A 12,750-nucleotide genomic window follows, 5' to 3' on the forward strand; every position below is an offset into this window, starting at 1 on the left:
TCAAAATTCAACTATCCAGTAAGTTTTTGAGTATTTTGGCAAGTTCTTCGAGTATCAACCATGTGTGTGCTTGCATGTGGTTAAGGTTTATGCCTTCATGATCCCATATGAAATTTTCAAAGCAAAGAAAAAGAAAAGAAATTAAAAAGAATCTCGAGTGATTTATCTTGATTTTGCATAGTCAAAACATTGTTAGAACCATGGTAAAATGTTCAAAACATGTCCTTCAGTTCACATCACCAGGAGGAAAAAATGAAACAAAAATTGGCTTAAAGCAAAGGAGTGCCTGCTCAGCCATCCCCAACCCGCTAAAACAAAACTAAAAATTCCGCTAAAACAAAACTAAAAATTACTCTTCCCTGAAGGAACTAATATAAAGGGTCACTAGATGAAACAAAACAGCTCTTAGGATTTCCTCTAAGGATGTGTGATAAAACCTGATGTTTGTAGAGTTAAATGAAGGGTTGTTGGTTGTATTCGAGATAACCACTTTCCTAAATGGGGAATAAGAAAGAATGTATAGTGGTTTACTGTTTACCTTGGGTCATACCACGCACGCACATGGTTTGGGGAGTATCCACTCCGGAAAGTCCATGTAAAGAGATCTCTGGAACAGTCTGTTGTGTTTCCCTTCTTGCTGCTTCTTTTTTCTCTTCCACGTCTTCTAATTCCAGCATGGTTTCCAATATGTAAACTTGTTGATTCTTGCATTTGTGGCCTGATACAAACTTCTCATCACAATTATAACACAATCTCTTGTCACACCTTGCTTGCATTTCAGTCCAAGACAACCTTTTGAATCCAGTTCCTAGTGGAAGTTTTGGATTGGTGGAGGCTACAACAGCTTGTTGAAGTGGTGATGTTGGCAAGAAGCCATATCGTGGCAATGCTCGCCTTTGCCGCTGTAATTTATCTTCTTGCAACCGGGCCAAGCTGGTAGCATGGACTAGAGTTGTACGATGAAATAGCTTCACTTCTGATTGTATTTCTTCTTTCAATCCACCTATATAACTCCCCATCAAAGCTTTCACTGGCCATTCTTGCACTCGTGATGCTATCCGCTCAAATTGGGCTTGGTATTCTCTAACCATCCCCGTCTATTGTAATTTGGCTAAAGCCTCATCAAAGTCCTCATAATCAGAGGGTCCAAACCAAACACACAAGGCATGTGTAAATTCTTCCCATGAAACATCTCTTTGTGTTTTCTCAAACCACTGATACCATTGGAGTGCCTCATCCTGTAGATTGAAAAAAGTGAGTAGAACCTTCTCATTATCTACTGTTCTTTGATATCTAAAAAATTTCTCCGCCTTGTAAATGCATCCGGTGGGATCTTCCCCATTGAATTGAGGAAAATCTACTAGAGAAAATCAAGTTTGTATCCCTCCAAAAGTTCCTCCGTTTTGATTGGCTAAACCACCATTAGTCTCACAATTGCAACTGGCAAATCCGTCTTCAAGGTTGCTATTTTGGTTATCCATTCGTTCCATTTTCCATCCCATCTATGCTATAGCATTGGAGAGGGCTTCCACGATTTCCTTTATATTAGTAAACTTCTTGGTGAATTCTTCCTTCCAGATGTCAAATTTGTCTTAGGATAGAATGGTTGCTAACTTCCAAGGCTAACAAATGATCATCATGGGTTGTTGAGCATGTAGGTGGTGGATTGTTCATCATCTTGCTCTATTACCAAATGATAAAACCTAATGTTTGTAGAGTTAAACGAAGGATTGTTGGTTGTATTCGAGATAACCATTCTCCTGAACGGGGATTAAGAAAGAGAATTTAGGATAATTTTCTGTTTACCTTCATTAATACATTCTGCCCTTTAAAATAAGGCATACAACAGTTATGTCAGAAATTCAAATTACAAATACAAACAACTGCTGATAACAACCAATCTACACTTATCTCCTCCTACATAATAGGGATGGCTTAATAAACAACTCCTAATTTATTTAAACTCCTAAACGACTCTTAATACTTATCATTCCTAATCTTTATTTATTTTTTTTTTTAATAGAATCATTCCTAATCTTTAATTCCAACTACAACTTCTTTATTTTTATCCTAAGTCTCTGCAGAAACTGATGTGCAAGTTGAGAGTCCTAGTGCAGTTACACGCAAATGTTGGTCTACTGCTGTTGTCTAAATCATAACAATGTGTCTGTCTAGTATGTAAAATTTTGGAACCGGAACTATCAATTTCCAAGAATTATTGAATACTTCATTTGACAAAATTCTTGAGAATTACAATTTCCTCCAACATTTCACTTCTCATGAAATGTGAGAATTCTAACTTGCATTTTTTTTGGTAAGAAATGTCAATTCTTGGAAATGTCTATATATGTGAGAAATACTAACATGATGCTCAAATCCAATTACTTATATTTTATTTCTTAAACTAAGAACGTAGAGTTGATTTCAAGGAAATAAAATATTTATTTCTCCTCCAAATATAATGTTCATTAATGTTTAAAAGCATTTTTTTTTATAACAAAACTGTCCATAATGGTCAAATTATTAATTTATTGGTTTCTAAAATAAAGAGCATAAGATTTTTTTAACAATTTTAATTTTAATTCTAAATATCGTGTTTTCTGTAACATTATATAAATTCAAATTCTAAATATATCCATAAAATTTAACTCTTGTGAATTTAAATTATTAAGAACTTATAACTCTCAAGATAATTCTCAACAATTGAACATACCCTAATTGAATTGAACTAGTATGGTACAACCCCCAGCTCAGGATTGTCTGTCCTATGATGCCTTTCCCTAGAGATAATCTCCACAAAGGATCACCACCCAGCAGATCAAAATATTAGTATAAGTACAAGAAAAATTCCAACAAATGCATGATTAAATGAGTGTGAATGTAATGATTCTAAAATATTTTCAAAGTTTTTTATTTATAGCACCCAACACAATATTTAGTTATTTACACACTTTAGGAAGCTTAATCGATGATCCTATCAAGACAGAAACAACATAATAGAGCAGCATCATCATAATCCCCTACAAACACTTATCATCTATCATTTGGCTAACGGTTGGGACCCAGAAGAGAGAGAAGAAAAGTCCTGTAATGGCCTGATGTTTCCGAGTGGACTGCATCATTCAATGTCTTCTTGTATTTCTTCAGGTATTCAGCTTTTATGTACTGCATATCAATCTCAGTCCTTGTCACAATTACCCTTATAAGGGTGGTGTCATCAGTCCCCAAGCCCTTCATAGCCTTATGCAACACCTGCAAAATTTCAGAGGTGTTAGGATGCATCCATGTCATTTTTATGACAATAATAAAAATGGTATATAGGTCCTTGAGTACCATAATCCCACATCAGTAAAAGCATATCTGGCCCTGTTGTTCAGAAAAACTAGAGATATGGTCCATATGGAAACGGAGAGAATAGTTTGACAAAGCATAATTTCATTCCTATCTAATTCTAGTATCAGAATAGTGGATATAGTCATAAATCAATGACTTAGGCCCACTTTTGTTCTGTTGGTTTCTAATCGTTACAATGGAAGAACTTGTAATTTATTGGAATAATGTGAGGGATGTTTCGCAGCTCATAATAAAAGGAAATTATGTAAAAGCTTTATAGAATTATCATGATGCTGTCCAACTAGAAATTGATCCATGTATATGTACTACATGGGCCTTATCCACACAGGGAACAGAAAACATGTGAAAGCTTTGGCATACCTCATTATTTTAGGGTGCTGGAATGCCTTCAAAACCAAACTAATTTCCATTGGTTTTTACATTAGAATGGAATTTTTTATTTTTTTTTTATTTTTTTTTTTTCAATTAAGGAAATCATTCCGAACTACTATTCTTCAAATTTAGAGTGGTTAACAGTACTAAAATCATCCAACATAAAGGGATACACGTGTACCAGATAACTCTACTATTGCCTCTTTTATTTCCACAAAATGATCTGTACTGAAATGATAAAACCTGAATAGCAAAAAGTACTATTTACCTTGCCTTCTTAGCAAGAAACTACCAGTTTGTGAAATTACTATTATGATAAACTTATACATTGTAATCAAATTCACCAAAGAGAAACAACATGATACCTTAGCAAAGTATCTCGCCGGATTCTCTGAGCAGCTTAAAATTGTCAAGAGAGCATATTCAAAAAGGCCCGATGTCTCGCCCTTCACTGCCTAAATTTCAAGATTGAATAAGCACTTCTTTCCTTCAGGCAAAAGATCTTTTTTTTTTTTTAAAAAAAAAACAAAAATATAAGATATCTCAGAAAATATATATATATACCTTTTTAAGTGAATTTCCATACATGTCATGGTAAGCAGAAATAATAGCAGCCAATTGTGCCCTGCTTCGTTCACTGAATATGTGGATAAAGGTCTTCTCATCAGTTCCCAATTTCTTTTCCCCTGCTTTAAAAAGAGCCTTTGAATCCTTCGCAGTTATCTCTCTGTCAAATTCCAGACCTTCATAACGGGGTGTGCTTACATATGCAAGCAAGAGCTACATCAAATATTTTGCATTAAGATATTGATGACTTTATTTCCTCTCATATCCTAAAAAGGGATATTTTAAATTCGAAAATCAGACATTGAAAGGTTAAGCACAACACAGTTTCAGGTTGAACATATTATTATCACAAACCATGAATCAAGCCACCCCTCATATAACAGATATTAGATATATACTACTATACTATAAGTCAGTAATGTTGTTATAATTGCACCTGGCACTCCTAAAGCATGAAGTGCAAAACCCAAAAGGCAAGGAGCATTCAATGAAGCGCACATCAAGTGTGCACTTTTGCCCCTTTTTGGAAAATCCCAAAGCCCAAAAAGTGTGCTTTTATTTCTTTCTTTCATATTTTTCCCATAAACCCTTTCAATTAGTCACTACATTTTAGTATTTTAGTGCTTGATGATCACTGACTTTTGGTCATATTTTGGTTAAGCCATGTACTTCATTTTGATCATTGCTATTATAGCTGTCCAAATTTTGTAAAACACAGACAATTTCCTAAAATGTTGCCTTTAAATTGTATGTGATTAGTTGATTATCATGTTGTCCATTGATTATTTTTTTTCAAATTTACTATATAGAAAATATAAGAAATTGAAATAGCCATTGTTGGATTTAAAATTTGAAGTGACAACCTTTGTGCAATTGCACCACTCCAATCATTTGATCTAATAAGCTACATATTACTATTTTAAATTTTAAAAATTATTTTGATTGTATATTATAAATATTACTCCATATTAGAAAAAAGTCTTTAAATACTTCAAAAATGTACTTCAAACAAGGCTGTGCTTGCACTTTCTGTGTAGGCTCTAATACAATTTTGGGCTTAAGAATGCCTAAAGCTTATAACAAGACTCATCAGTCGTCAAACAATCCAAATTCCAATTCTCTGTCTCATCTGCAGCTCTGCAAACCAAGTCAAAACAAAGAATTCATCCATTTCAAGATTCAGAAACAGATGCAATATATGACTTTATTATTGACCTATTTCTGACTTTTGAGAGCCTCATCTTCAATGTACATAGCAATTGCTTAGGGCCATCATACACAGATCTAACAGTATGACATAAGGCCATGTAACATTCAATGATACATTAGGCAATTTCAATATCTTTAGGTCAGCTCCAGGGCTTTATAAATATGCCTTCAATCTATCATGTCACAAACTAAGACTATATAAGTAATATGAAAATGTACACTATTCAGCCGTTTAGAGCATCCTTTTCTTGCAATACATGGTGCCAGATCATCTAGCCAATATAAAGTTGCAGTTAAATACAGGTAGATATGATCAGATTCCATGTCAACACATAGAAGTCTACAAGGCATCAACACATTATGAACCACCCCCCAAAAAAAAACACACACACACCCAAAAAAGAAAAGAAAAGGGGAAAATTATTCATGAATGTCCTTAGGTAAAAGTGAGAACGTCAAAATTTCTCTCAAACATGGAAACTAACATTAAGCAATGCTAAAGAAAAATTGAAAAATGCATAGAGAAAAAGCTACCTTTTTATGATCTCCAGAGGCTTGCATTTCAATATCATGTTCAAGGGGAACCCCAAATCTAGAATGATATAGTTGTTTAAAACACTGTATCTGGGTTGGTGTACGAGAACATATTACTTCAGTGGCAGCTTGAAGATTCTTTGTCTCTGAACTTAATCCCTGCTTGACAACTATTGCATCTCGTCCCACCGGATCATGCATCCAAAGCAGAACTGACGTCTGATAAATGCAGGAATGTAAGATGAACAGGAGTTTAAAATATATAATAATTAAATAAAACAACATATTGCTTTATTGCTAAATACAATCATCTGCAACTCTCTCTGAAGTATTTGAGTCAGAAACAAATCAAATAAATAATTAAAAAAAAGGAAAAAAAGTGATTAGAAAGTATATATGCTCCATAGATCTTTGCCTTCAAGTAGTCATGAGTAGCCGAGTAGGTATAGTCAGTACCTCTAATTTGCCACTAAGCTCTGAAGACAAGCGTTTAAGAATGTCATCAGAATACATCACTCTATATTCTTGTTGGATGAGAGCACGTTGTGTTGCATCACGATGGGCAAGAATATTGACCACTGCTGCCGTGTCACACCCAAACCCTGAAAAAAAAAAAAAAAAAAAAAAAAAAAAAAAAAACCATATATTAGTACCACATAACAAAAATTTCTTGAAACATCAAATTTCACATAGAAGAGTCAATGAGACAAACCCAAAAGTTAAAACATAGCAGATGACTCACAAAGAAAAAATAGATGATATTTCAACTATCAATTTTTTGTAAAAATCAAAATGTAGGAAAGTGGTGACAGAACTTGATTTGTCTAACCAAGAAGTACCACTTATAAATATTAACTTGCCATCTTGCAGTGAACATCTGTTGCCTTGCACAAGAGCATTATGGCACAACTTAATATTTCCTACCAAGCCCTAAGCCATTGTTCTAACAGTGTCCTCATATTAGCTTTGCTTCCAAAAGAATTTTAAACCATTGAACCTTCACCTAATTAATCCTCAATAGATCAGAAAGCCTCATAATCCTTTCTCAACAACCAGAGGTTCACAATTTTCCCTGACTCTAGGTTACAAAATAAGCAAACCTAAACAGAAATTAACCTGCCTACATGATACAAGAACTTTGGCTATGCACGGTTTTGTTGATGTGGTTTTTTCGACATTGTTGTAAGCAAATATTAAAGTAGGCCTTGCTTTTTAGAGATGCGCCCCCATAAATTTTTGGAACTCCCAAACATTTCAGGTAATAAGCCACCACATATTCTACTGGCCTAAATGATAATAATGTAGCAATACAAATATTTTTTTCAACTTAATTTACGATTGCTAGATTCTTCTCATACCAACTTTTTTGGTCCTAGTTTTTTTATGTGATAAACAAATGGCTTAGAACTAATACCATTTTTAAAGGATGATTCTACTGATTCTCATTGATACATCAACCTTTTAAATGTATTATGCATTGACAAAACTAGATTTCAGAATTTGTTCAGTAAAAGATTAAGTCAACTTAGAATAAAAGGCAAGATGACTCTCTAAGGGTCCGTTTAGATTGAACTTATTTTTGCTAAAACTGAAAACACTGTAGCAAAAATGTGTGAATAATACCGTGGGACCCATTTTTAATATTTTTTTCCTGAATAAAGTGGTTGTGGGTTTCATGAACAATGCATGAACAGTAACAGTATATGAACAGTGCTGCTACAGTGATAATTGTCCCCCTGCCCTAAAGCAAAACGCATGAAGTGAAAAAAAAAAAAACGCACGCAGACGCAGCTTTCAGCCCAATCCAAACGGCACCTAAATCACTCCAAGCTATCACAGGAAAGGATTTTCTTTGCTTCTCTCACTCAATATATGCTTTAGAAATAATGCTTTTAACTACTTAACACTTCACATTCCTAAATGACTTCACCAGAAGTATCTCAACATAAAATCAAAATTGAACTTCCAGAAGTTACTTTGGGTGATCAGAACCAGTGGCATAATCTTTTCAGCAGCCAACCAGACCGCTTTTCAACTTATCTATTTGGAGACAATATTGAATATTCTCAAGGCAAAAGACCTCATGACAAAAAGAAAGGGAAAAGCATTCCAATCCTTGCAAATAAAATCACACCCTTTATCTTCTATGCAGAAAATATCAACTTCTTTCCTTTTCATATTAATGGATTTTTTTTTTTTTCAATGGCTGGAATACACAACAGGAGTCCCTGTACCCAAGAACCCTGCCAATCCTGATGAAGTCAAGATTTAATCCCAGATTTGGGACGAAGTCAAGAGAGTTGTCCTGGCCCCTTCTCATATTAATCTTTAATGTAAAGGCTCCTCATTTAATAGTCAACTAAACTGATTTCACCCCCAAAACAGATCAATATTGTTTTACTCTAACTTATTTGAGCTTGTACACATTCCACAATCATCTGCAAGGTACACTGACTAAAAGCAGTGTTGAAACAAACTCATTGTCACAGCATAAAAGCAGATGGGTTTATTAAATCATATTCGGAGGCAACTTTTCCAATGTTTCAAGTCAATTATCATAACATGATATGCCTCACTTTCTTAAAAATAAAAAAGCCTAGAGCATTGCTTTCTGTTGTGGTTGTGATTTGCCCAAACACCATATATGTGTTTCTATTACACACTTATTTTCCTTAATACTTTAAAAAACAATCAATTATTTTATTTTCTTCCCCTAGTCTCCATTTGGTTGAAAGAAGAGGAAGATTAAAACTTTAAACCTTCATATACTTTTTTTTTTTAAGTAGAAGAATCAAATCAAGTAACAGTCAACAATGTGACTAGGTCTTTAGTGTATTTTTTATCTGCTGGGAAAAAATCCAAAGCCTAAGGTAGAAAATCACCATGAAGCTTTATGAATAGTATAGATTCGTGGGGTGCTTAGCCTTAAAGCAAGTATGACTGTATGAGAGAACAATATAGAAAATAACCATTGTCAATTGAATTTAATGAAACAACAACAATTTTTTAGGTCTATAACAACAGAAAGTAGATTGTTCAAATAAGCATTGTTTCAAGATGTTGAAAAATAAGAAAAAAAAAAAAAACAGATCCACAATTGACAAAAAACATTCATTGTTGTTCTAGTAGTATGTAAAAATAAAAATGCTTAAATGTGACGTCCAAAAAATAAAAATAAAAATCAAGCAGTTATTAGTATATAGGGTCTTGAATGAGTCCTCTCAACAAGAATTCATTTCTCATTATATAACTTGCCTTAAAAGCAAGTTTGAAATACTTCTCAGCCCTGCCTCGCTTCATGCGTGCCAACAACATAAGTGTATACTTACTGGCTAAGTTACACCGACACAGACACAAGCACAGATATGACATGGGTACAAACACAGGGTACGGCAATTTTTGAAAAGCAATTAAATAATTAATTAAATTTTATATTTAGGCATATTTTTTAATATTTTTAGACATAGAATTTAAAAAATACAATATTTACAATAAGCAAAGAGTGAATGAATGAATGAATTAAAGCCAAAAAGAAGAAGTGGACTGACAGAAAAAGGAAAAAAAGAAAAAGAAAGACGCGTGATGACTCTAAAATAGCAAAAGATATAAAGTAAGTGCATTAAATTGCCACACCACTCTTACCTAACCATCTGACATCATTGACTAAATAGTTAGGTAAGAACATTTGAAAGACACAAAACTGAAAGTCTTAGCGATAGTTACAATGGAGAGAAATGGGATCTAAATTAGAAAAGGATTTAGAAGGAAAAAATAAAAAAAATAAAAGATTTGAAGCACAGATCTCAGTCATTAACACCAATTCAGTGAGTCACATACCCATTTTTCTCATTTTTTTTCTTTTTCTTTTTTTCTTCTTGTTTGTATCTGTCCGAAACCTCCTTACCGTGTCGGAGAAGCGTGTCGGAGCCGTGTCAGAGAAGTGAAAGAAAAAAAAGACACCGCTCGGACACCGGAGTCCGGCGAGTCTTTCGGTATCGTGTCCGACACGTGTGAACACGCGTCGGTGTAATCTAGAAAGGATTAATTCCACTGGACAGATGAGAACACGCGTCCGTATCCTAACCTTTAAGGCTCATAAATAAAAATTGAGATGGGCAAATTTATTTTTTTAGTTAATTGAAATTTTTTTTGGTAAATTAGTTGAGGAGACATTGGGATGACACATGACATGACATACAGCGAAAACAGTTAAAAAAAAAAAAAAAATCCAAAAAGTAGAATCAGTCCTTTTGAACCAAATATTATTGATAGGCATGAAATGAAAGGCTCACAAGATCGAAGCCAATTAGTATCTATACGTGTTATGGAATTCATGTTTTTATTTTTTTTTTGGTAGAGGATTTACAAGGTTGGACCAAACAAGTAGTAAAAGCATGTTTGTATAGAAATTTCAAAGAAAGAGAGAGAGAGAGAGAAGTACCCTTGAAAGCACGGTAAAGTGCAATAGCGTCGTCTCTTGGGGAGGTTGGAACTGGAGGAACGCTTAGCGTCGACATAATTGATTCGTGCTCTCTCTCTCTCTTTCTTTCTTCTTTCTTTCTTCCTTTATTCGACCTTTATGTTATGTGTGCTTTGTCTCGTAGTGTTGTTAGTAAAAAAAAAGAATCTTATAAATGCAGAGAGAGAACAGTTATTTTGAAATTGCGGGAGAAACGAGGAACCTGCCTGCTTCTATTAAAATAGAGAGCGTTAAGTTTGGTCAATGTCTTTGCGCGTACATTACACGCGTCAACTATTTTGGGGGTAAATAATTCATGGAGTGTTGAGTGTCCTAAGGGAGTTCCTTTAGTTCTGGGTTTGAAATCCGCTTTTGAAAAGTATTTCTTAATTACCTCTTTTTTTTTTTTTTTTTTTTTTTAATGGGAAATACTCAAACCTTCCTTCAGTACGTTGAAAAACAGATACATCATGGGTCCGTTTGGATTGAACTTATTGTTGCTAAAACTGAAAACTAAAAACACTGTAGCAAAATAATTTTTAAATGTGTAAATAGTACTGTGGGACCTATTTTTAATATTTTTTAATACGTGAACAGTGTCAGCACAGTACATGAACAGTGTATTTACTGTTCATAACAATAAAATTTGTCCCCCAAAAGTCAACAAATGCGGGCCAAAAAAAAAAAAAAAAAGGAGAAAAACGTGAATGGAGAAAACGCAAAGGCAGAAACGTGGAGGGCAAACGCCCTCCATGTGCACACGCATGTGCCACCTGACTGGGACAGTCCTCCAGCCATACCACCATGTTCTCAACATTTTGAGCATGTTGAGCTAATAAGTGGGCAAGGGCATTCCCTTGCCTTTTAATATGTAAAACATCAAACGTTCTAAAACATTGGCCTTTTTGCAACACACCTTGGATGATGTTTTGAACCGAAGCCTCAGCCTCTCCAATGCCGTGGATGGCGTTGATTATCAGCTGCGAGTCTCCTTCAAACACTACGTCCCTGAGCCCCACCTCCTCAGCTAATTTCACCCCAATCTCTAGGGCCTTCGCCTCCATCTTTAACACTCCGAGAGGTAAATCCATCTTCCTAGACATGGCTGCTATCACATTACCTTCCTCGTCGTGCACCATAACTCCCACGCCGGATTGCTTTGATTTTGAGAACAGAGCACCATCTACATTGACCTTGAAAGAACCCGGTGGTGGTGGCTTCCATGCAACTCTGTTCTGGTTTTCTGTTCTCGATCTGCTCGGCTTCTCATTGGTTGATTGAAAGTCCTCCAATAATTTCAACGAGCTTCTCACTATTACACGACCAGGTCGCCTCTTTCAACCATGTCGGACCTCATTTCTACTCTTCCAAATACCCTAACAGATCGTGACCCACCTCTCCAACAGCCCCAGCTGAGCCTCCCAACTAGTCCGAAGTCGACTAAATGTGTCCACGAAGATCCATGACTCTTGAACATTGCAAGGCAGAGAAAGCTTGCTTGCACTCCAAACCTCTGTTCCACAACTACAAAAACAGAGCATGTGCATGGTTGTTTCTACCTGCCTACCACAAACTTCACATATATTAGTGTCTGTGATCTTTCTACAGAAGAGAGAGTCTTTAGTGGGCAAGATACCATTACATGCCTTCCAAGCAAAGTGCTTAATTTTGTTTGGCAGGTTCATACTCCACACCCCCTGCCAAACTCCATGCATTTTCGTCGAGTCCGAGCAACCGGTGTTACCCCCATCTACCTCTATTTCCCGAGCCAGCCTATATACACTCCTGACAGTAAATATACCTTTCTTATCTTCAACCCATACCATTCTATCTTTTGCAATTGATTCACTGATGGGGATACTAAGGATTGTCTCTGCATCCTGAGGTAAAAAGAGACCCCTCACCAGTTCTATGTCCCACTCCATTCCTTCCTCACCCAGCAAGTCCCTAACCATCTTAATCTGATTTCCAGGCCTCTCTGGAGTGACTACCCTGTAAGTGCTTCGGGTAGTGAGCCACTGGTCTTGCCATACCAAAATAGTATTTTACCCTATCTAAAACTATTCATGGATTGATAGCACATGCTATTTAACATAAATAGATTTTTTTTTTTTTTCTTTAGTAATGTTGTTCTAGTAACGTTGTTTAAGTATTGTGGAAATAAGTGTGGGTGAAAAAGTGCTATGAAAATACGTGTTGTGTTGTTTAAACAATGAAAACTATTGTTTAAACAACAGAACCAAATTGGCCATAAT

At 35.2% G+C, this 12,750-nt stretch overlaps 2 protein-coding genes across 2 annotated transcripts; both read right to left on the reverse strand.

The window, feature by feature from the left end:
* Positions 1 to 2,861: 2,861 nt before the first annotated feature.
* LOC115963804 (annexin D5-like) lies at positions 2,862 to 10,673 on the reverse strand. Its single transcript, XM_031082972.1, has 6 exons — positions 10,478 to 10,673; positions 6,493 to 6,638; positions 6,037 to 6,255; positions 4,291 to 4,506; positions 4,092 to 4,181; positions 2,862 to 3,252 (listed from the first exon to the last, which is right to left on the reverse strand). Exons 1-6 carry the CDS (start codon positions 10,551 to 10,553, stop codon positions 3,049 to 3,051), a joined length of 951 nt encoding a protein of 316 aa, XP_030938832.1. The 5' UTR covers positions 10,554 to 10,673; the 3' UTR covers positions 2,862 to 3,048.
* Positions 10,674 to 11,327: 654 nt separating this feature from the next.
* Positions 11,328 to 12,450, reverse strand: LOC115964643. The gene is made up of 3 exons (XM_031083910.1): positions 11,891 to 12,450; positions 11,412 to 11,749; positions 11,328 to 11,356 (listed from the first exon to the last, which is right to left on the reverse strand). Exons 1-3 carry the CDS (start codon positions 12,448 to 12,450, stop codon positions 11,328 to 11,330), a joined length of 927 nt encoding a protein of 308 aa, XP_030939770.1.
* Positions 12,451 to 12,750: the final 300 nt, after the last annotated feature.

This window comes from Quercus lobata, chromosome 10, assembly GCF_001633185.2.
Source record: "Quercus lobata isolate SW786 chromosome 10, ValleyOak3.0 Primary Assembly, whole genome shotgun sequence".
NCBI lineage: Eukaryota > Viridiplantae > Streptophyta > Magnoliopsida > Fagales > Fagaceae > Quercus > Quercus lobata.

Coding starts and splice junctions, on each gene's coding strand:
- LOC115964643 (XM_031083910.1), bottom strand. CDS start 12,450: ATGGTTAGGGACTTGCTGGGTGAGGAAGGAATGGAGTGGGACATAGAA. Junction 11,750..11,890: donor CAGCTGGGGCTGTTGGAGAG/GTGGGTCACGAT, acceptor GAAGCCGAGCAG/ATCGAGAACAGAAAACCAGA. Junction 11,357..11,411: donor GGTTCAAAACATCATCCAAG/GTGTGTTGCAAA, acceptor ACATATTAAAAG/GCAAGGGAATGCCCTTGCCC.
- LOC115963804 (XM_031082972.1), bottom strand. CDS start 10,553: ATGTCGACGCTAAGCGTTCCTCCAGTTCCAACCTCCCCAAGAGACGAC. Junction 4,507..6,036: donor CCTCTGGAGATCATAAAAAG/GTAGCTTTTTCT, acceptor TATTTGATGTAG/CTCTTGCTTGCATATGTAAG. Junction 3,253..4,091: donor CGGCGAGATACTTTGCTAAG/GTATCATGTTGT, acceptor GAAATTTTGCAG/GTGTTGCATAAGGCTATGAA.